Below are 25,573 nucleotides of genomic sequence, written 5' to 3' on the forward strand. Positions count from 1 at the left end.
CTGCACCATGACAGGAACTCCAAGAAAGTCTATTTGAACGACATTGGGGAAAATACTTGCTCATACACAACACTGATTTTATCTCACAGATGATAGTTAATATTTTAAATCTGGTAAGTTGGTTCATTCATGTGCTAATGTGAAAAAGCTATCAGATATAAAATCCTTCTCCATGTACATAAAGAATGCATCTTTGCACTATTTAGGTGTCAATATTCAAATGTTAAGGTATTTACTTCCTGAATCTTTTGAACAGATAAAATTATTTTCTTTAAAAACTCTCGTTTTCCTCCTACCTTCTCCTTTCCCTTTATAAGATAGCCAAGCCTGAGGATCTGAAACAGTGATGTAGAAGAATCAGAAACAACTACTAAAGACTTAGATCACCTCCATGAAAATGAAATAATATTCTGTCTCATAAATGAGAAAAAATTAGGCACACTAAACTGACATTTCCTTCAACTCCTTAAGGTGCACAAAATAAACACATGGATCATGCACTACAAAATTACACTTAGCAGTAAATCCCAAGGAAAATCCATTTTATTGTAAAGGTTAAATTATCTGATGGATAGTATTTGTATATCACAAATACTAACTGGTTGAGTTGACTGCTTGTTGATTAATTCATTCACTCACAAATATTTGTTCTGAGTCTATTATGTATAAGGTAGGGTGGATGTAGGGACCTAATCTTTTCCTTAAGGAGTTAATAGCTTGGTTGAGTAGGTATGTTTGTATAAAAGCATGCTTTCCTACAATTAATGTTTTACCTATGCAAAGTGAAGTACGGATAAGTCAGGATTTACCTAAGGCAATCAGTTCATTAGTCACTTAGAATCCAAATCCTGAAAATTTTAAGCCAGACTAAAAGTGAGTAGTAACAAAGATAAATAAATAAATAAATAAAAGTTTCCTGAATTACCAAAATGTGGAAGACATATAAATGGAAAATCCTAATGACCATGAAGAAAACCAGAAACTTAAAAAACCTTAAAGTAATAGAGAATAACCAAGTCACTGATGATTCATTTTAATCCAGGCTGAAAATGAATAATACCAAAAAATAAAAATAGAAGAATCAAGTCATTTATTATTCATTTTTTCTCCCTGCTTGTCCTACTGCCTGTGAGGAAAGAATGAGGGTGAATATTACCACAAATACCTAATAATACATAAATAGAAGTAGCTTAGAACCATGTATAGAGGGGATAAAGGATGAGATACTGATTTACTTGATGTACCTCACAGAATAGAGGACCAGGAAGAGAATTTTGGGCACAGGTACAGACATCACAGAGAGAAAAGCTAAGTTGCTTTCACCTAGAGACAATGCTCTTGCTATGAACGACGTTAAATAAAAGCCCTTGGATTTCAAAACATGAATCTCGTTCAACCACGCACAGTGTACAGTTTCCCCAGAGCTGAATTTTATCTATATTCTTTAGAAGTGGCAAGTCTGTATTTGCATTTTTCGGACTGAACTCTGAAGGAACGATTACTCATCATTTCCACATCTGCTAGCAGAACTTGACAGAACCATCCTGAGAGGCAGACTGAAGTGGTAAGAACACTTTCCTGAGTGGCAGGACACTTAAAGTTCAAGTCTGGGTTGGGCCAAAATTTGGTTGCATGATCTAAAATCTACTAAAATCTCCCTGAGCCTTCCAATCCTCATTTGTAAAATGTAGAGGTTTGCTAAGTACCTTATCTAAGTTCTGACATCCAGTTTTAATATTACATAATCCATGTGTTTAAATCATTAATTGGCTAAAGGACTGTCCCCCAGTGGCAGTTTGAGATAGTCTCTCCTATGCATCATTACTAACACTAAAAATTATAGCCATAGGAAGTACATAGTAGATACTCAATAAAGACTCTTGAATAAATAACAGGACACACTGGTAGAAAACCAGAGTATGTTATATGGAAGCCAGTTCGATTTAGATGCAGATGATGCTTGAGGGAGAAAGTCTGGTCTCATGAATTATTAGAGGAAAAAAATTAATGTGGTCATTTGGGGGAAAAGTGAGAGATCTTTCTCTTGGCCTATTCTTTTGTTCCAGCTCTAAAGCTGAGAGTATTCTTCAAATTACTAAGTGGATTTTTCTCAAGATGAGGCACTATTACCCTGTCTCTTAATCCTAGTGATTTTTTCTCCAGAGGAGATGTTCTTCACATCTACACATTCAGAAGTTCCATTATTTGAACTGCTGGTTGTGGCTTTACTCTAGACTGTAGCACTAGCTATGAGATGGGAGAAGAGACAGAAGTTAAAATTTGAAGTGATTCAATGATGCCATTCCTTCAACAAAGGGTTACTGAGTGGGCATAGGACAAAGATATTAATACAGTCATACCCACAAATTGATTAGCATTTAAGTTTTTTCATCCTATATAATTATTCTAGTTTCCATATTATTTCTGCCTTATTTGTGTGTCTCTTCTATTGCTTTTACTTCTGATAAGAAAGTTGTTGAATACATTCTGTAACCACAATGACCTTCCTCATTTTAAGAGCCACCAACATACTTATTGAGTCTCAGGCACATCAGAAATATTTTAATTGCTAAATGCCAATTTAGGGACAATCGATGCACAATTAATTTGAAACCAAGATCATAGAAAAGGGCAAGATCCAGAAATGTGGTTAACTGGAGTAGCAGAAATTTTGCCTCTAAGAATCTAAGGCAAATTCATAGGGATTTATAAAAAAAGAAATTTGCCGGAAGTGGCAACATAAGAGAAAAACCAGAAAGACAAAGGATTCACTTAGTATTCATTTGAGATAGTTGGTATTAGAGAAATTATGAAAATGGGACACATGGGCTATAAAGAAAAGGTCATAACCATTTTGTTTTCTTACTGTGTTAAGAACACTTAAGATCTACCCTCTTAACAAAGTTTTAAGTGCATGATATGGTAGTGTTAACTCTAGGCAGATCTCTCAAAGATACTCATTTTGCATAACTGAAAATTTAGACCTGTTGAACAAGTTCACAGTGCCCCCTCTTCCCAGGCCCTTGCAACCACCTCTCTCCTCTCTCCTTCTATGAGCTTGACTACATAATAATCTTTAAACAAGATGAAAAAGTCCCATCTTACTTTTACTCCACTTCTGAGGAAAAGTAAAGATAGTATGAGATATATCTAGCCATTGTTCCAGATAGTCAACAACATGAACAACAATATGAATTTATAAGTGAGATTAAATAAATGTGAAGCAAATTTGAAAAGTGGACTAATTTCAAGCATGAAATTAAAAAAAATACCCAATTTTACTCAATGAAAAAACATTTTTGAGCATCTAAGGGGAAAAATGTGTTTAACACACCCCTTGTTGAGGTTTATCATGGGGAAGGAAGTCTTTTAAACAAAAAGTTGTGTTCTCTGAAATCAAGGGCATAGGCTAGCACAGAGTCTAGTCTGCTTGCAGATCTACGATACTACGGAGGAATAGTTTAATGCTCATGCAGCATCTTGCACAGCTGTTTGATGCTCTATCCTGGGGTTGAGATGCTTCCAAGAACCACTGGGGAAGTCACTTCCTACAGACAATCATGTTGTTAAATTCTGAGCTGACCTTGAACAATCAGTGGTGAAAATTCAATCTGCTCCTATGGTCATTTCGAGAATTAGGTCTTAGGTTGTTGAGCCTAAACCTTAAATTTTAGAGAAGCTTTCTGAAGCAATAGTGCAGATGAATGGATCATTAGGAAACCCTGTGAAAAATTAATTTATATCCATTATCAAGAGGCTCAGCTAAAATTTGAGATTGTCAACTGTAAGTGGTGAATAATTTCTGAATCATACCATTTGTTTCTGTCTATTAACATAATCCAGAAATGGAACTCTTGTTTCGCTTCACAGATACACCCTCATCCATGATCATTTTGAAGTCTTTCCCATTTCCATAAACGGCATCATCATTTTCCAGTTTGTTCAAACCACAGATTTCAGAGTCATCCTGGACTATGCTTTTTTTCACATTCCCCATCCCATCTATCTTAAGATCTATCAGCTCTACCTTCAAAATATATCTTGGGTCATATAATTTTTCATCATATCTATCATTTCCACTCCAGTCCAAGTTGTCATTATCTCCTTCCTAAATGACTTCATCACCCTTTCTCCCTTCTTTCAGTTTTGCTCCTCCCAATAGCATTTCTTCATATAGTAGCCAGAGTCCATTTCTGTTTTTTTTTTTTTTAAGGGCTGCACCCACCAACCTGTACCACAGCCACAGCAATGAGGGATACAAGTTTTGTCTGTCTACACCACAGCTCAAGGCAATGCCAGATCCCCAACCCACTGACTGAGGCCAGGGATTGAACCTGCATCCTCATGAATACTAGTTGGGTTCGTTAACTGCTGAGCCACAAGGAGAACTGTCAGAGTCCATTTCTGAACACATATATCAGATCATATCATCCCTGCTTGTGGTCATCCAGTGGTGTCTCAATACACACAAAATAAAAGCTACCTCCTAACTATGGCAGAAAGACCATTTTTTTATCTAGCCTTTGCCTCCCTCTACAACCTACTACTGGCCCATCTTGCTATTCTTTGAACACCCCAAACCTGTTCTTATATCTCAGCCTTTGCATTTGTTGCTCCTTCTGCCTAGAATGCATTTCACTCAAGGTCTGTATTTGGTTCACTCACTCATATAACCCTTTGCTCAAATATAATCTCTGTAGGTAGGCCACTATCTCTTAGTCTTTCTCTATTCTTATTTTGTTAATTTTCTCTTAATAGAACTGACATGGCATGATTTTATATATTAATTTATTGGCTTACTCTGTGTTTCCCTCCCTAAAATTTGAAGTTGTGTGGGAAGAGAGTCTTGTTTTGTTCAATACTGTGCCCTTAGCCCCTGGCATAGAGTAGGCACTCAGTGAATAATTACTGAAAGAATCAATAAATTCTATGAGTCTGAGTTATGGTACAGTTTTTCCTAAAAATTTTTTTTTGAGGAATATAAGAATCCAGAAAAAGACCAGGGGTTCATTTTTAATTAAATGAAGGTGTGTAGAAGGGCTTTGTAAAGGCAAAGTACTATACAAATATTGTTTTATGAATATATGTCACAATATCAAAATATTCTGACACGGTTAGAAAGAGGATTGTGATAGAGAAGTCTACCATATTTTATCTTATTATAGCCATTAAACAAAAGCAGCAAATCCTAGATGACTCTGTTCTCAAGTTTTGATGATATAGCTAGTTTTCAGAAGACTTCTGCAAATGGCTAGAAATGTAGTTCTAAAAATAATTTAAAATATTTTCTATTCAGCATTCCTAAATATGACTGCATAAAATACCAAACTTATATGAAAGTCGCTTACTCCATTAGTGATAAAGAATAGATTAAAAAGATGACGATTTCCTTCAACAGAGTCAAGCATACATCTTAGAGTAGATATAACTAACAGTAAACTTTGCAGGGGAAAGTTTTTTTGCAAATTGTTTAGAAACTCCAAGAGGGCAGGTCATTGGATGATGGAATCAATCACTCTATCACAACTTTTTTGCGTTGCTGTTTTTCAGAGGTGTTGGTGAACAATGCATTTATTTGGTAGCACAGAGCTGACTTGAATCTTAACTTTCACGAATGGCACCTAAAGAAATATTCTACTTCTGTGGAAAGAAAACACAGGGAACTCATCAAGCTAACACACATACTGAAATGTACCCAAAGGAAGCAGGCCAGCATTGATAACAGAATTAGCTTAAATAAATGTATAATCTACAATGTGATTTCAGGATAATTTTATTGAATTTCTGAACCTCTCCCTCATTTTGTGGTGACTCCTGAGGAAATCGAACCTGCATAATATATGACCTGACAAATGAACAAGTAAACTACTTTATTCACGCCTTTTCATTTGTCAACAGCATCCACACAATAATGGCTTTCTGTCCACTGTTTTAATAATGTATGTATTGATTACTTCCATCTAAATCTTAACCAGAAAAATCTCACAAAGCTTTGAAGGTGTCCTTAATGGTCTCTAGGGAAAGAATTACAGAGATTTTTAAAGTGAAAGATGAAAATAGAATGACAAAAATTTCATTAGTAAAAATGCAAACAAAAAGTCCTTATCTACAGTGTTCTTATAATCAAGACTATATCTCCATTTAAATTTAAGGGTCAGATGAAGAGAATTAAATAAGCTCATGGTTTATTGCAGTTCTCCTTAGAAATTCCCCACTATGATTTGCTCCTTTAAAACTCTCTCTAGGTTAATCACAGAAGTAGACAAGTAATAAATATCACTTTAGTGACTGCTCAAGTAAAACAAAGGAAGTCAGTTTTAAATATATATCTGGACCAGAATAATACACACTAATTGAAAACGAGTCAGTCTAGTGAGGCAAGTAATGAGGAACCATAAAATCCAGGATAATGTATTCAAAAGATATAAAAATTGGTCAGTTTATATTTGCTAAGGCACATTTGAGCTTTAATTATTTATAACACTTCACTGCATATGGAGCATTATTTTATTAATTAGTCTTCAGAGCCACTCCAGTTGCAGTTGTTATGCTGCCCAGCTGGTTTGGGGAACATAGATCCACTCCCATGGGTGTATAAATCTGCTTTGGGGAGTAAGACTGCAGTCCGCAATGACCTGTGCGGACTCTCTTGGAATTTTACCTACAGGAAAGCCATATATCCTTCCATCAATGCAACTGAGATTGACTATATATTTTTGCTTTAAGTAAAGAGTACAAGACATATGATGTTTTGCCACAAAATTTTATCATTAATCTGTAATGATATAAAAAGATAATATAAACGACCTGTTTTGTAAGCATTCTAATTTACAGAAAAAGATGAAAAAAAATTACTGCTTCCAATTTGATATTTTAATGAGATTTGCATTTCCATAAAAAGCAACAAAACAAGGCATTAATCATTTACAAACAGTAAGCAAGTGATTTTAAAAAAGATGATAAACCAAATACATGGGGAGCAAATTTACAATAAGAAGTGACCCATCTTGATATCAAATGTTCTACATAAACAGTATTTGGAGCAAGAATCCAATAAAGAACAAGACAGTTTATAATCCTGGAAAGATGGCAAAGGAAAACAGAAGTCTACAAATAAGAGATCTGTTAAAGAGGTCTTGACAGAGTTTTGTAATAACTCTGTTTCCTTTACTTCTTCCTAAGTGGATTCAGAAGATCTGTTAGAGAGACCTAGTTTCAAGGATTTTTCCTTTGCTTTTTTTGTCCATAGGCAATGAGACTAACTAGACAGCAATTCCACAACTATAAAAGGGCTACAGCATAAATGTGACAAAACAGAGTAAACAGGGTGCTAAATTGTTCTCTCATCAACACTTAGGAGTGATGATGTTCTTTGAGGGAGGAGAGTGGTTTGTGACAGAATATGCAAATCAAACCCACTATGGGGGATGGGATTAATATGGCAGAATAGAAGAACTGGAGCTCAACTTCTCTCCTAAAAACAACAAAAATTACAACCAAATGCTGAGCAATCTTCAGCCAAATGGACCAGAAACTTTCTAAAAGATGTCCTACTCCAGAAGACAAAGAGGAGGCCACATTAAGAGGTAGGAGGGGCGATTTCACGATATAAACAATCCCATACCTCCCAAGTGGGAAGCCCCAGAGACCGAAAAGTAACTGTTTCACAGAGACTCACCGACAGGAGTGAGAGTTCTGAGCCCCACATCGAATCACCAAGTGTGGGGATCTGGCACTAGGAGAAAGAGCCCCTGGAGCATCTGGCATTGAAAGCCAGTAGGGCTTGTGTGCAGGAGCTCCACGGGACTGGGGGAAATGGAGACCCCATTCTTAAAAGGTGCACAAGGACTTTCACGTACACTGGGTCCCAAGGCAAAGCAAAGTTTCCATAGGAATCTGGGTCAAACCTGACTGCAGTTCTTGGAGGTCATCCTGGGAAAATAGGGGTGGATGTGGCTTGTTGTGAGGGAAAGACATTGGAAGCAAGGATATTGGGAATATTCAGCAGTGTGCCTTTCTCTGGAGGTGGGCTTTTTGGGAAAATCTGGCCCTACCCATCAGCACTGAGAAGCCCCAGGGCAAACAACAATCCAGGTGGGATCACAGCCCCACCCCTCAGTAAACAGGCTGCCTAAAGACCCTTCAGGCACACAGCCTCCTCTAATCTCATCCAGAAACAATGCCTCGCCCACATGAGGGATAGGAATTAGCTCCACCTACCAGTGGGCAGGCATCAGTCCCTCCCATTGGGAAGCCTAGAGCAAGCCCCCATACCAACTTCAGCCACAAGGGGGGCAGACACCAGAAGTAAGAGAGGCTACAACCCTATTATCTGTAAAAAGGTCACCACACCAAAAGCCTATAAAAATGAAAAGACAGAGAACTGTAACTCAGATGAGGGAGAAAGAAAGAAAAAACCCCAGAAAATCAGCTAAGGGATCAGGATATTCTCAGCCTCCAGGAAAAAAGACTTTAGACTGTTGATGCTGAAGATTATGCAAGACCTTGGAAAGAAACTGGAGGCAAAGATGGATAACGTACAGGAAACACTGAGCAAAGAGATACAAAATATAAAACTTAAACAAGAAGAGATGCAAAATCCAATAAATGAATAAAAAATTCAGTAGAAGCAGTTAATAGCAGAATACAGGAGGCAGAAGAACAAATAAGCGAGGTGGAGGACAGACTAGTGGAAATCACGGATACAGAACAGAAAAGAGAAAAAAGATTGAAAACAAATGAAGAGAGTCTCAGCGAACTCTGGACAATGTTAAAGCACTGTATCAACATCCATATTATAGGTGTGCCAGAAGGAGAAGAGAGAGAGAAGGAGACAGAAAAAATATTCCAAGAGATAATAGCCAAAAACTTCCCTAACATGGGAAAGGAACCACTCACTCAAATCCAGGAAGCAAAATGAGTACCATTTAAATAAGCCCAAGGAAGAATACCCCAAGACACATATTAATCAAACTGACCAAAATTAAAGACAAAGAGAAAATCTTGAAAGCAGCTAGGGAAAAGAAACAAGTAACATACAAGGGAACCCCAATAAGGTTATTGGCAGATTTGTAAGAAGAAACTCTGCAGGCTGGAAGGGAATGGCATGACATACTTAACGTGATGAAAGGAGAAAACCTCCAACCATGATTACTTTACCCAGCAAGGCTCTCATTCAGATGTGAAGGAGAAATCAAAAGCTTCACAGATAAACAAAAGTTAAGAGAATTCAGTAACACTAAACCAGCTTTCCAACAAATGCTAAAGGAACTTCTCTAGGCAGAAAAGTAAAGGCTGCACAAGAAACAAATATACCACAAATGACAAGGCTCACCAGTAAAGGTATATATACAGTAAAAAAATGAAATCCTCCATGCAAAATTATGCCACCAAAATCAGAAATCATGAAAAGAGGTGGGTACAAGTGCAGGACAGTGGAGATGCACTTGCAATTAAGAGACCAACAACTTAATACAATCTCATATATATATAGTCTCTTACATCAAAACTTCAGAATAACTGCAAACCAAAAATATACAATTGATACACAAACAAATAAGAAAAATCAGCTCAAATACAACACTAAAGATAGTCATCAAACCAGAAGAGGAGAGAACAAGAGAAGAAGGGAAGAAAAAAGAGCAACAAAAACAAATCCAAAGCAATTAATAATATGGCAATAAGAACATACATATTGATAATTACCTTAAATGTTAATGAAATAAATGCACCAACCAAAAGATATGGAGACTGGCTGAATGGATACAAAAATAAGACCCACGTATATGCTGTCTTCAAGAGACCCACTTCACTTCTAGGGACACATACAAATTGAAAGTGAGAGGATTGAAGAAAATATTCCACGCAAATGGGAATCAAAAGAAAGCTGAAGTAGCAATACTCATATCAGACAAAATAGACTTTAAAATGAAGAATATTTTAAGGGACAAGGAAGTTCAATACATAATGATAAAAGGATCAATCCAAGAAGAAGATATAACAATGTTAAAGAACTACACACCCAACACAGGTTCATCACAATATATAAGGCAACTGCTAACATCCTTAAAAGGAGAAATCGACAATAACACAATCATAGTGGGGGACTTTAACACCCCACTTACAGCAATGGACAGATTATACAGACAGAAAATCAACAAGGAAACACAGGCCCTGAATGGAGCATTAGATCAGATGGACTTAATAGAAATTTATATGACATTCCACCTAAAAGCAGCGGAACACATATTCTTCTTAAGTGCACATGGAACATTCTCTAAGATTGATCACATCCTGGGCTACAAATCCAACCTTGGAAACTTTAAGAAAATTGAAATCATATCAAGCATCTTTTCCGACCACAATGCTATATGACTGGAGATCAACAACAAGAAAAAAAATGGCAAAAGACACAAACACATGTCCTGTGGTTGGCCTTTGGCCATGCTGTTGCCCAACTCTCCCTGCCTGGGGGATGAGCCCTGGCCTGAGTTCCCCTTGGTAGGTGGGCTCCGGAATAGGGTCCTGCACTTGCTGAGGAAGGGAATTATCACAGCCCCTCCAGTCTGAGGGTACTGGCCCAGCTGCAGGGGAATTCCTCGCCCTGATCCCTTCCCCACACCCAGGGAAATAGCTCTCAATTATTTATTTTTAATTTTTGTTTGAAATAAAGTCCTTAGCAAAAAAACAAACAAACAAACAAAAAAAAAACCACAAACACATGGAGACTAAACAACATGCCACTAAACAACCAAGGGATCACTGAAGAAATCAAAGGGGAAGTTTAAAAATACCTAGAAGCAAACAACAACAAAGATACGACACTCCAAAATCTATGGGATGCAGCAAAATCCGTTCTAAGAGGAAAGTTTATAGCAACACAAGCCCACCTCAGGAAACAAGAAAAAGCTCAAATAAACAAGTTAACTTGACATCTAAAGCAGCTCGAGAGAGAAGAACAAACAAGACCTAAAGGTAGTAGAAGGAAAGAAATCATAAAGATCAGAGCAGAAATCAATGAAATAGAAACAAAGAAAACCATAGAAAAGATCATGAAACAAAAAGATGGTTCTTTGAAAAGATCAACAAAATTGATAAACACTTAGCCAGACCTATCAAGCAAAAAAGAGAGAGGACTCAAATCTATAAAATTACAAATGAAAAAGGAGAAGTAACAACGGACATTACAGAAATACAAAGGATCATAAGTGACTGTTATTTGCAACTACACGACAATACAACAGAAAACCCAGAACAATCTTTCAAGACCAAACCAAGATGAATGAGAAAAGATGAGCGGACTAATCACAACAACTGAAATTGAAACTGTGATTAAAAAACTTCCAACAAAGTCCAGGACTGGATGGCTTCACAGGCAAATTCTATCAAACATTCAGAGAAGAGCTAACACCTATCCTTCTGAAACTCTTTCAAAACATTGCAGAGGAAGAGACACTCCCAAACTCATGCTATGAGGCCAACACCAAAACCAGACAAAGATACCACACAAAAAGAAAACTACAGGCCAATTTCACTGATGAACATCGATGCAAAAATCCTCAACAAAATACTAGCAAACCGCCTCCAACAATACATTAAAAGGATTGTATATCAGGATCCAGTGAGATTTATCCCAGGGATGCAAGGGTTCTTCAATATCTGCAAATCCATCGGTGTGATACACCCCGTTAATAAACTGAAGAATAAAAACCATATGATCCTCTCAATAGACGTGGGAAAAGCCTTTGACAAAATCCAACACCCATTTCTGAGAAAAACCCTTCAGAAAGTGGGCATAGCAGGAACCTTCTTCAACATGATAAAATCCATATATGACAAACTCACAGCAAACATCATTCTCAATGGTGAAAAATGGAAAGAATTCCTGCTGAGATCAGGATCAAGACAAGGATGTCCACTCTATGTTACTCTGCAACATAGTTTTGGAAGTCCTAGCCACAGCAATCAGAGAAGTAAAAGACACAAAAGGAATCCAAAGTGGAAAGGAAGAAGTAAAACTATCACTATTTGCAAATGACATGATACTATACCTAGAGAATCCTAAAGACTCTACCAGAAAACTGTGAGAGCTCATCCATGAATTTGGCAAAGTCACAGGATACAAAATTAATACACTGAAATCAACTGCATCTATACACTAACAATGATAGTGCAGAAAAAGAAATTAGGGAAGAAATCCTGTTTACCATCATATCCAAAAGAATAAAGCGCCTAGGAGTAAACCTACCCAAAGAGACAAAAGACCTGTACTCTGAAAACTATAAGATCCTGATGAAAGAGATCAAAATGACACAAATAGATGGAAAGATATACCATGCTCGTGGCCTGGAAGAATTAATATTATCAAAATGACTATACTACCCAAGGCAATCTACAGATTCAATGCAATCCCTATCAAAATACCAAGGACAGTTTTCACAGAACTCAAACAAAATATTTTAAAGTTTGTGTGGAAGCACAAAAGACCCAGAATAGCCAAAGACATCCTGAAAAAGAAAAATGGAGCTGGAGGAATCTGGCACCCTGACTTCACACTATACTACAAAGCAACAGTCATCAAAACCACATGGTACTGGCACAAAGATAGAAATTTAGATCCGTGGAACAGGACAGAAAGCCCAGAATTAAACCCACGCACCTACAGCCAACTAATCTATGACAAAGGAGGCAAGAATATACAATGGAGAAAAGACGGCTTGTTCAATAAGTGGTGCTGGGAAAACTGGACAGCCACATGGAAAAGAATGAAATTAGAACACTCCCTAACACCATACCCCAAAATAAACTCCAAATGGACTAAAGACCTAGATATAAGACCAAACACTATCAAACTCTTAAGAGGAAACATAGGCCAAACACTCTCTGACATAAACAAGAGCAACATCTTCTCAGACCCACCTCTTAGAGTAATGACAGTAAAAACAAAAATAAACAAATGGGACTTAATTGAACTTAAAGGTGTCTGCTCAGCAAAGGAAACCCTAAACAAAACGAAAAGACAACCCACAGAATGGGAGAAGATCTTTGCAAGTGATTCAACTGACAAGGGAGTCATCTCCAAAATTTAGAAACACCTTCTGCAGCTCAATGCCAGAAAATCAAACAACCCCATCCAAAAATGGGCAGAAGATCTAAACAGACAGTTCTCCAAAGAAGACATACAGATGGCCAAAAAACACATGCAAAGATGTTCAACATCACTCATTGTTAGAGACATGCAAATCAAAACCACACTGAGGTACCACCTTACTCTGGCCAGAATGGCCATCATCAAAAAAAATCTACAAACAATAAATGCTGGAGAGGCTGTGGAGAAAAAGGAACCCTGTTACACTGTTGGTGGGATTGTCAATTGGTGCAACCACTGTGGAAAGCAGTATGGAGATGCCTCAGAAAACTCAAAATAGAACTACCATTTGATCCAGCAATCCCACTCCTGAGCATCTACCCAGAGAAAACCACGACGTGCAAAGACACATGTACTCCGATGTTCATTGCAGCACTATTTTCAATAGCCAAGACATGGAAGCCACCTACATGTCCATCGAGAGAGGAGTGGCTAAAGAAGATGTGGTACATATACACAATGGAATATCACTCAGCCATTAAAAGGAACAAAATACTGGCAAAATACTTAGCAACATGGATGGACCTAGAAATTACCATGCTATGTGAGGTCAGCCATACAATGAGACACCAACATTAAATGCTACCACCGACATGTGGAATCTGCTAAAAGGACACAATGAACTTCTTTGCAGAACAGATACTGACTCACAGACTTTCAAAAACTTATGGTCTCCGGAGGAGACAGTTTGGGGGGTGGGGGGTGCACTGAGGTTGTGGGATGGAAATCCTATAAAATTGGATTGTGATGTTCATTGTATAACTATTAATATAATAAATTCATTGAGTAATATATATATAAAATAAATGAATCTTAAAAAAAGATAGAAATATTCCTTTTTTTTGTATATTAGATTCCAGCAAGGGGTGGGGGAGGGAACTTGCGGTTAATAGATTGATACTATTGCTTTTGGAATGGATTAGAAATGAGATCCTGCTGTGTAGCACTGATAATTATGTGTAGTCTTTTATGATGGAGTATCATAATTGGGTAAAAAGAATATATACATGTACATGTATCTGGGTCACCATGCTGTACAGTAGAAAAAATTGTATTTGGGAAATAACAATAAAAATTTAGAGAAAAAGTTGCAAAGGATTATTTAGATGTCAGCCAGCAATTTATGAGAGGTTAGGTTTGGGCAGAAAGGGTTTCAGACAGTGTGTTCAAAGCTCCACCTGAGTGAAACACAGAGAAACGGAAACAAACAGAAGAAGGTAGTTTAGCTCTTGTCAAGAGGAAGAGCAGTAAGAAAGGAGATGGTAGGGGCCAGATCAGCCAGATCGGGCTTTGATATCCTTGCTAAGGAGTTTCGGTCTTTTCCCAAGGGCACTGTAAAGTCATTGAAGAGCAGTTAGAAGAGGACTGACATAATTCAATTTATATTTTTACATAGATTACTTTGACTGAAATATTGATCGCCTTATAGAGTGGCAAGGTCAGGTACAGACAAGTGAGGAGAAAAAGTCTCTTGTAATGATGGTTATGACTACAGTACACAGAGTCAAAAAAGTAAACTGATCCAGTGATGTGTTGGCATTGGACAGCTGGAGGCTGATCATCCTGGAAAGGTACTATGTCAGACTGCTGTGTTGCTGTTTGGATTGGAGAAACTGGTTAGATTGGAGAAACTGGTTAGTTAGAGCCTCCAAGCCTTAGGGTTTTGTAGATGATAGTAACAAAAAGATAATATAGTAAAGGATCTTAGCATCTTAACAAAGAGTTATTAAAATTTTTTATGACTGATTCTAAGTTGGACTTGGAGGGAGGTAAAGATAGAGGGGCAATGGAACCTATGTCTAGAACCAGGAGTTATCAATGGGCTAGAAGTCCTGATATGTCAAAGAAAGGGAGGATGTGGGTATCTGAATAAGCACACTAGTCAAGTGGGGGTTAGTTCACTTCCAGCTGGTGCATGTTACCCAGAATTCTAGCATTACATCTCCCAAAAGCATGTTACTGGTCATGAAATTCATGAGTAAGGGGAATGATAATGATGAGTATGAACATTTTACCGCTGTTAGCAAGTAACCAAAGCCTATAACCAGGAATAGGGAGGCAGTATTTATGATAAAATGCTGGCTAGAAGGGCCTGTGGCAAAACTATGTAGACCAAATTCTTCACCTTACAGTGAAGTAACAAAGTAGCAACCACCATCATCTAGTTTATGGAGGAATATGACTAGAATCTCAGTCTTATGAATCCTAGTGCACTAGTCCAGTGATTTATCTTCTTTGATTTCTGGAAAGAGAATAAGATTATACCTTTCATAGAAACTCTGTCTCATTTCAGTGTATAATTCATTTTATTTAAAATGCCAACCCTTCTCAATGCATGCTCTTCTAAATATACACCAGAGTGTTTCCACTATTTATTCAAAATTAGAACATTAAAAAAATTACTATTACATCCCACCACAAAAACTACCTTAATATTCTAATTATATGAAGGGGAATGGCTAAAGGAGAAACTGCTAATTACTTTGGCAATTTTTTTTTTTTTACAAACTACTGGATCTTCCCTAAAGTTCTCTTCTCTTTTTGTAATCTATCTTTTTCTCTGGAATAATATAAACCCTTGACCTTTCTTCAAGATGCTACTTTTGGCTGTGTCTCCATAAAGGTCTTTCCTTTAAGTGCTGAACATACAAAAGTGGTAACATTTTATCAAGCTTTTGTTGTTTGGTGGTAATTTACTTGGTTTTCTATTCCTTTCTCTTCATGTAACTTTTATTCTCATTTCAAAAACACTTATCAGTATCCATTGTATGCCAGACATTTTGCTAGATACTAGGGTCTTAGAGGTCAGCAAGAGCAAATCTCTGTCTTCCCCACTCAGAGCCATTAAGACAGAAATGTAATGAAAGACAAAAAAAGAAACAATTGATGGCTGTTGGAGGATGCTAGTGAACAAGTTGTTATTCTGAAGACTGATAAAGTGGAAATATTTATCCTGCCTATCCTAGATGAACAATATCCTGGTTACCCAACTAGTAGATGAGTGTACATTTTCTTTTCAAAGAAGTACTCTAGATAATAAATGAGAAGGAAATGATAGAAATAGGTAATTATCACATTGCAACCCCTAGCCACTGATAATTAATCTAGCTGCCAAAATCACAAAAGAAGACTTTTGTGTACCTCTTGATGATGGAAGAATATATTACTAACTATAAAGCAGTCTTACCAAAAAAGGTTAAACCTGAATATGATCAAACATGTAAAACTGTTGTTCAACGGAGTAGCCACTAGCCATGTCTGAGCACTTGAAATGTGGTTAGTCTGAAGTGAGTTGTGTTGTAATTAAAAATGTTTACCCTGACTGCATGTTAAAATGACCAAAATAATAGTTCTATACTTATGTGAGACGTAACCATTAGAAGAAACTGGTGAAATACATAGTGAAAATCTCTGTTCTATTTTTGTAACTTACTGTGAGTCCCTAATTACTTCAACATAAAAAGTTAAAAAAAAGAGATTTAAAAGACAAATTAACCAAATGCAATGTGTGGACCTCATTTCAATTCTTATTTAAACCAATAAACCAAAACTCAAAAAAAAACTGTTAAAACAATTAAGACAAGGATATGAGAAATGGAAATTTGAATACTGCCTTGGTATCTGTCATAAAATTACTGGCACTTAAAAAGTATTATAATAGCAATGTGGTTACTTTTTAAAAGGTAAATTCTTATCTTTCAGAGATGCTTTTGAAAATATTTATGAATTAAATGATTCATGCCTGAGATTTGTTTCAAAATAACGGAGGATGAAGTACACATATAGAAGAAATAAAATTGACCATGAATTGGTAATTGCTGAAGTCTTGATGGGTACACAGGTGTCTATTATAATATTATCTGCTTTTGAATATATTTAATATTTTCAAAAGTAAAACACTTTAAAATATAACCAAAGGACATGGGAAATTTCTTAAACGATATTATTAGTGCAGACGCTTTTGACATTTAAAATATAATGGCTTGGATTATTTCCAATTGACCCTTGGACTAGAGGAGTAATAGAAAAATTTCTATTCACCTTTATTTCTTTTTTTCAAACTAATTTTTCAATTAAAACTTGTCTTAAAATAGTCACCACATATTACTATGTGCAAGACACACTGTGCTTGGAAATGTCCTACCCTGTGTACATCATTCTGCTTCTGAACTGCAGGGCAATCGCCTCCGATAGGTGCCTGCCGGCTTAACTCATCATCTTTCAGCTGTAGCCACACCAAAAGTTCCTGAAGAGAGAGGTGCAGACGCTTCCACTGGTCAGAACTGGCTTCCAAATGGGACCTGGAAAATAACAGGAGTAAACTATGTCAGAGTATCTGGAAGTTTAACTGATGGTTTTAACAATCCCATTACAGGTACATTGGTTGATTAGTTCCATAGGGTATAAACGAACGTACTGTGAACTTCACGGCAGTCCTCAATAAAAATCTGGCTACCTGCTTTTCAGAGCAACAAAACAGGGGTCTTTTGAGGGCAACTTCTTGGAAAGATAGTGTTTAGCCATATGTTTATTTCCACATGCAGAATTTGGAGACTTTTGGCATGAAATATATAGCGGAATGAACTGCTTTCCTAGAGTGTTGCAGTCAATGATGATTCTTAATGTTTCTGGTAGAAAAAATTGGACCCAGTGACTAATATAAACCACCTAGTTTTCATGTGACTCATGCTAGTACTGGAATTCTTTCTGCTTTGAGAAATGGAAAGGTCTCTCCCCATATTTTGACTTTTCCATTTCTACACCCTAGGCAGCCTCTTCCATTGACTCTTCCCATCTGGCATCTGTTTCTTTCTGCTCCTCTTCCTATATGCTTATTCTTTTCCTCTACCCTTCTTTATTCATGTGCACCTGGGATTTGTTTTCACCAAGTTCCAACATTTTTCACTTTGTTTCCTTTGTGTAAAATGTTCTGAGACAACAACTCACCGTGGAAAAGTAAAATCAGACATTTGCCTGAAAGCCTCCCCCAAATATGAATAATTTAGGCAAGAGACTGAGTGCTTTACCATCCAATGTATTTAGAACATGTTAATCTGTAGAAGCCATTTAATAATATATAAATGAATGATCTGTGTTATAAAATCCACATTTCACTTGAGGATGAGAAACTAAATTAAGAAAATAAATCATCATCCATAAAACAAAGAATCGTGAAATGTTAGCACAGCTCTATCCTTAGGTAAATCAAGAATTATACAGCATTACTTACATCTTATCAGAAATCACCAGTTAAATCACAAAATTAATGCTGTCCAGAACATAAATATAATATACTGTCTAATGCTACAGATGTAGAAATGTAAAGCAACCAGGTAGAACATTTACCTTTGCCATTTGGTAACTTAGCCTGACATTTCAAATACAATTCTCTTGCTGGCCTTACTCAAACAAAATTACCAAATAGTAACATTTGCTAAAATTAAATTATTACAAACTTTCAGAAGGATAATTCGATGATATATACAAGTCTTTAAAATGTGCAAATACAGTGACCCACAGACTTAAATTCAAGGCACTTATACTAAGAAAGTAACTGGGAAAGCAAGCAAAGATATAGGTAGAAAATGGTTATTTATGGCATACTTATGATCGATATAAAGTGGAAACAACTTAAATATTCAATACTAGGAAATGGGTTACATATATAATGGAGAATTCATACAATGTCACTTTAAAATCCAATGAATCCTACACAACATTAATTGATGACATAGGCAAATATATGGATATAGATGAGATCACCTGTCATTTGCTAAGTGAGGAAGAAGTTTATAAAAATAGATACAATCTATTTTTGTAAAATGTTTGTGTGTGTGTGTTTGTGTGCACATGCTTGACTATGCATATAAAAATTCTGCAACGACAACTTGTTTATCCCTCAGAGGAAGATTTATAGGGGATTTATTCCTTCATCTTCATACTTTTCCAAATTGTCAGAATTCTCTTTCAATTGCGAGCAATATAAACATTATATTCAGAAAAATGAAGGCATTTCCATCAGGGAAATTAAATTGCTCAGGACTCTAAGGGCATTATTATTTAATAAATGAATCATGAACTACCATAAATATCATGAATTAAATATAATAGTGCAGATTACATATGGTGTAGAGGTCAGTCCTTTTATGCTTCTGTTCCCTCCTCCTTTTACAGTTATCACTCTTCCATGATAAGCCTAAGTGAGAATTCCCTATGCAAGATTTTAGCTCTTTAATGACATGTAATGACTACTGGTTGCAGGGTGTCTGGAATTTGCAACTTGGTCCCCTTGAGGGTAAAAGAGGCTGTCAAGTAGGACATTTTGAAAGGTAGAGAGAGGCATAGTCCAGACATGGAAAGGCAGCAAATGGTAAATGAGACACTGATTAAATAAATATTTACTGAGTGTGTCTCAGTCTCAATCTGGCATTGGGAAGTAGGGAGAGGGGAAAGTAGGGGAGAATATAAAGATGTCTGGGAGTTCCCCCTGGTGGCTCAGCAGGTTAAGGATCTGGCATTTTCACCACTGTGGCTCTGATTACTGCTGTGGCACAGGTTCGATCCCTGGCCTGGGAACTTCCACATGCCATAGGTGTGGCCCCCCCCCAAAAAAGATGAAAATAACCAGGAGATGTCCCATGTTTGTCTTCCATCTGTCCAGTAAAAGAAATAACATATCCCTGTGGTGGAGAGGCCTGCAGGATTGATATGCTGAAAGGCAGGCTGTCTCAAGTAAGGCCTCCAACTGCTGCTTTGTTTACATAAGGCAGTTCTACAAATCCTGTTTCAAGTTAAATGGTGCTAAGTATTAGCAAAACCCTTGCGTACCTTAAGAGAGAAAAAAAGAGCACTGAGACACAAAGAATTCAGTTCTAAAGGATCTAAGAGAAACTACCTAGCATGAGATACAGAGGCTGTGAAGAGCTAGGGACACAGGACAGTTGAGAAAGTTAATAGAGGAACAGAAGGACCTGGAATCATTAGTGCCAAAAAGTGTTCAGGTATCTGGCTCAGGGGTCCTTTCTTAGTCATCTCTAAGGTATGGAGTTAGGTCAATTTTCCAAATGTTTGATCACCTTAGCCACATATCAAATGACTTTCTTTTCCTTGCCAGAGTATATGAGTGAAAGAAAATATTTGATATGAGGACAAAAATAGTAGACGCAAACGACTACCTTTAGAATGGATAAGCAATGAGGGCCCACTGTATAGCACAGGGAACTATACCTAACTCTTGGGATAGAACATGATGACAGATAGTATGAGAAAAAAATGACAGAAATCGATATAACACTATAAATCAACTATAACATTAAAAAAATAAACAAAGTGCTTATAAAAGACAGAGAGCACTGTGGGGGCGCTCGAGGAGAGAAACTCCTTCAAATAAAGCCTCCAGATTTAAAACAATACTTACAAAGATATCCAATCTAAAGACATGGTTCTAAAACTTTAGTGTGCGTAATGAACATTTGAGTAGCTTGTTTAAAGTACAGACTCCTAAGTTGGGCCAAAGTGGTGAAAATGCTGAGTCGTAACCACTAGTTCACCAGAAAACTCCCTCTCCCCAAATGAAGTTTAATTTACAATTTTTTATTAGTTTCAGGTACATAGCATGGGGATTGGTATTTTTGCAGATTATACTCCATTATAAATTATTACAAGATAATGACTATCATTTTTTGTGCTATACAATAAATCTTTGTTACTTATCTATTTCATATATGCTACTTTATATCTGTTAATTTCATATCCCTAATTTGTCCCTCCCTTCTTCCCACTCCTCCTTGGTAACCACAGGTTTGGAATCTAAGAAATAATACAAATGAATGTACATGCAAAACAGAAACAGACTCACAAATACAGAATTTAGGTACTTTTAACAAGAATCTTCACAACTCAGCAAGTGAGCTCCAGGACAATTCTATGAGAAAGAATTTCTTAAGGTATTTCCTATGTCCCCTAAACATTACTTGGTCTCCACAGGGCAAAGGCGGTATTTGTCAGTGACATGATTGTGAAGGAGATCTAAATGTAATGAAATGCTCTGAGCTCAGGAAACCTTTTCTCTGGCCATGCTAAGCTTGTAAAGTGTTTTAAAGACACATTTCTAATGCATGTGTTTGATGCAGATGCTCTGTTAATTTTCAAGTATGTATACCAGATATTTCTAAGTGATTAACTTATGTTTGTATTTGGGTTTTTTCCTGAAAATATTTCTTTGTATTTGTAATGACTACCCCACCCTCACCCCCTTATTTTGTCATAGGCTGTGAGGGCTGAAAGGAGTCCTAGAGAGGATTCAACACCCTTGTTTTGAAAATGTGGGGACTGAGACACAAAGGTATAAAGACAAGTCTGGAGACACACAACTTGAACTATCATATTCAGACACACAAAATAGAAACTACAAACCTTATATGAGGAAATCCTTAACCTTAATGGTTTTCACCAAATGTCTTCCATCCCTGAGCAAAAAAAAGCTTCCTGCTAATTAACAAAGATACTCTAATTACCTCTCACTACTCAACAGGAAATAGAAGAAGAAATTGAAGCAACATACTTCGCTTGTATCCTTTTTCTATTAATCTCTATTAGTGAAGATAAAAGCTTAGGGGTTACTAGCTTTTAACAAGACAAGTACCCATCTTTAATAAGCAGATAATTTCCATAATTTATAATGTTGGGGTAAAATGCAGAAACTTCAGGTGTGTTGGGATATATGGGATATATAGCTTGATCTTTAAGAAACTCTTCAGTGTCAGGACTTTAAAAATTATAGGGGCTGCTAAAGTGATTGTTATTTCTCTAGACACAGATATTTCAAGTGTGATTTGGTCAATGCCTACTTTGAAATCCTTAATAAAACTTTACTCTGAAAGGCATCTGTTCTTAAAACAGAATGTATTATATTGAATTCATTTTTCACTTTGACTTCCTTTATAAAACTAATGATATATCCCTGTATATCTTTGGTATCCTTGTGTAATGAGCTTAATAAGCATACTGAAAGAAAAGGTAAGAATGCAGAAATAATAAGGAGCCACAGAAATAAAGCTAAAGGCCTTTAAATAAAGGGAATTAAACCCAAAGAGAAGTAAACATTTTTTTTTCACCCAGATGGGCCATGAACTCCAACTTTCAAATATAATTAACATACCAAAAGTAAGAGAAAGAAGGTCAGAGACACTCAAAGTCTGAGTTGCATATTTCTCTCAAAGGTAGAATATTGCTTTCTTCTGCTCTTTCTTTGTTCTCCATTAGAGCAAAATCTCTATTCTAATTTCTACTACTGAGTACTTTTTAAGAGATTTATTGCTGCTGTGGATTGTATAATGTTGGTGTCCTCACCTCTCAAATTAATGTTCAAAATGTCATAAAAAGGATTATATTTTATAGAACATTTCTAGGTTTTTCCTCCAAATATAAAAATCTCAAAGAAAGTACATTTTGCTGAATTATGTGGCTATAATGTGTGATTCTCATAGTTAATAATATATACAATAATCTGAAAAATATAATCTGATGCATATTAAAGTGAAGTCTTCATACATATTTCTCATGTTAAAAAATTCACTTGATCACTTCTCAAATTGTTCATATTTTTAAAATAAAAAATTCAAGGTTTGTAGATATGAAAATTTTAGAATAAGAAAGTTTCTTTGACTAATCACCATCTGATGTTGGGTAATGTCATCAGCGACTCTGTGTGTGTGTGTGTGTGTGTGTGTGCACATGTAAGTAGAAAATTTTCACTTTATTTTTCTCCCACATAAAGCATTTAATATTTTGTTTGATGGCACTCAGTTATCACTGAGTATTCACTTCTTATACCTCTTGGATAAAATGTGATGTGATAATATATATGGAACAGATGGTGTATACTTTCCTTGAACTAAATGATAAGATACAATTTCAATTATTCTTTTCTTTCAAAGACATTGCATTTGTTTTCTCTTATACCATATCTTTGAACTCAGTAAGCTCTTTTAAATATAAGAAAAACAAAATAGAAAAGTTCAATAATTAGCCTAGGTTTGTAAAGAGTAATTGCAGACTTAAAGATACAAGAACTATAGAATTGCAAGGGAACTCAAAGAGACCACTATGTATCTGGTCAAACTTCCTAATTTCAGTGAGGGAGAACACTGAAGTCTGAAGCAGGTAAGTGAATTGATCAAGATTAAATATTAGGTAGTAACAGAGCCAGAGGAGAAACTAGGTTGTCCAATTGCTGATCAAATGCCCTTCCTACTCCACCTTACTGATATATCTAAAGCTTGGAGTTTTGGTATTTATCTAATTTAATTGAAGGCAGCAAGCATAGCTCTATGAACCAACTCAAAAATACTTAAAGGCACTTGCATCAAGTATAAATGAGAGCAGTACAGGGAAGACCTGGTAAAGGAAGTCAGAAAGGGAAATCTTGCTTATGGAATGTGAGTCAAAATTTGGAGGATGAGAGGAGAGGTTGTGTTCCAAGTGTGTGAACCAACAAATGTATATGCTCATATGCTGCAGAGAGAAAATTGTTGAAGAGCAGGAAAGGAGTTAGACTCAGAGAATCCATATTGGGCTTCTTGGTGAGGAAGGAACTGAGAGGCAGAGGAAGAAGAGGGAAGAGAAGGAGTTAGCAGGTTCTTAGGCATAGTTGGTAGAGAGTGGAAGGTTCACTAAATTCTAGTAACTAAATATAAGCTTCACGAAAGCAATGATTTTTGACTGCTTTGTTCAATGTTGTATCCTCAGTGCCTGGAAGAGTGTCTAGTACATATTAAACATTCAGGAAATATTTGTTGAATGAACAAATAAATTACTGAATGAAATATGGGCACCAATAAGATTAAAGTTTTCTTCTAATTTAAAATTTTTTTAATTTATTTTTTATTTCCCCAATACATTATTTTTTTTTCTACTGTACAGCATGGTGACCCAGTTACATATACATGTATACATTCTATTTTCTCACATTATCATGCTCCATCATAAGTGACTAGACATAATTCCCAGTGCTACACAGCAGGATCTCATTGCTAATCCATTTCAAAGGCAATAGTCTGCATCTATTAACCCCAAGCTCCCAATCCATCCCACTCCCTCCCCCTCCCCCTTGAGATTAAAAAAAAAATAGAAAAAATCAATAAAACCAAGAGCTGGTTCTTTGAAAAGGTAAATAAAACTGACAAACCTCTGGCTATATTCACAAAGAAAAAGAGAAAAAAAAACAAATAAAAAAAATAAGAAATGAAAAAGGGGAAGTCACAATGGATACTACAGAAATACAAAGATTAAAGTTATTGACCAAAGGAATAATGTGATAGAATGTCTAAGGAAGAATACTTTTGTAAATATATAATGGATGGTCTCAACATGTAAAAAAAAGAGACAAACCTATCAATATGGAATTTCATGATGAAGACTGAAATAAGAATCACAATCACAGGAAAAGACATGGTGGAAGGAAAATAAGTGGAGGGAAAAGGATGTAACATGGACTTGGATCTGGAAGCACAATGATAGCTTTTATAAGTCAATGGAATGCAACGGGAAACTTCAAAATAATTATGGTTCAAACTCAATTTTTTTTCATTAAAAATAGACACCTATGGGAGTTCCTTGGTGGCCTAGCAGTTAAGGACATGGTATTGTCATTGCTGTGGCTTGGGCAAGTTCTTGGCTCCAAGAACTTTTGCATGCCATGGGCACGACCCGCCTAAAAAATGGAAACCTGTGAAATTAAGCACTAATATTTTGAAATATAAAAATGGCTTCAGAATCTCTTATGCCACAATGAACAACTTTAAAAAAAATTTTTTTTTGGTATTATATGTTATAGTTTGGAGAAACATGGTGCTGGTTTTCCAGAGTGTCTTTGGAAGATTTTTAAAATCGTGGTGACTTTTCACTATAAAATAATGCCGACGAAGGAAATGACTAGATTAGCAACACAAGCTTATGTGTCAGTACTAGCTCTGTATCTAACTTTTCCCATGTTCATCTCTCCTATTTTATAGCCATTTCAAATTACTGCTTCTACTATGCTTCTCTCAACAGAACCCTGCCATTGAGTATGGAGTGACTGATAGCCTTATTTCAACCAAGTGTCAGGAAATAAACTAAACTGCTTTGATGTGAGGAATTATTTCTTTGCTTTTTGTAAGTGAGTGTTTATAACACATTCAGTATTATTAGAGAGGTCTATTTAAAAGCCAAAACCAATGACCTGTGTATTTAAGTTCAAGAATTTGCAGTACCTTAGATGAATTAAGGTAACTGTTTTCAACTTGATTAATGACAGCAAGAATTAAACTGCAGTAGCTGGCATATGGGAAATTGCTGAGAATGAAGAGCCCATATTTTGGCTGACATGCTGTTTGCCACTTTCAATTCTCCTTTTATTTCATCAAATTCACATGAAGGAGAGAA

The 25,573-nt window shown here is 36.2% G+C and overlaps 1 protein-coding gene across 24 annotated transcripts in view; it reads right to left on the reverse strand.

Moving 5' to 3' along the window:
* DMD (dystrophin) overlaps positions 1-25,573 on the reverse strand; it is a 2,611,869-nt gene that overhangs the window by 366,240 nt on the left and 2,220,056 nt on the right. For all 24 annotated transcript variants that reach the window (XM_021079543.2, XM_085006422.1, XM_085006420.1 and 21 more), the window contains 1 exon segment: positions 17,292-17,448. In XM_021079543.2, the coding sequence (XP_020935202.1) occupies positions 17,292-17,448 (157 nt within the window).

This window comes from Sus scrofa, chromosome X (assembly GCF_054392235.1).
Source record: "Sus scrofa isolate SSC_HxYL_T2T_F1_AM1 chromosome X, Sscrofa_HxYL_maternal_Yorkshire_Landrace_v2.0, whole genome shotgun sequence".
NCBI lineage: Eukaryota > Metazoa > Chordata > Mammalia > Artiodactyla > Suidae > Sus > Sus scrofa.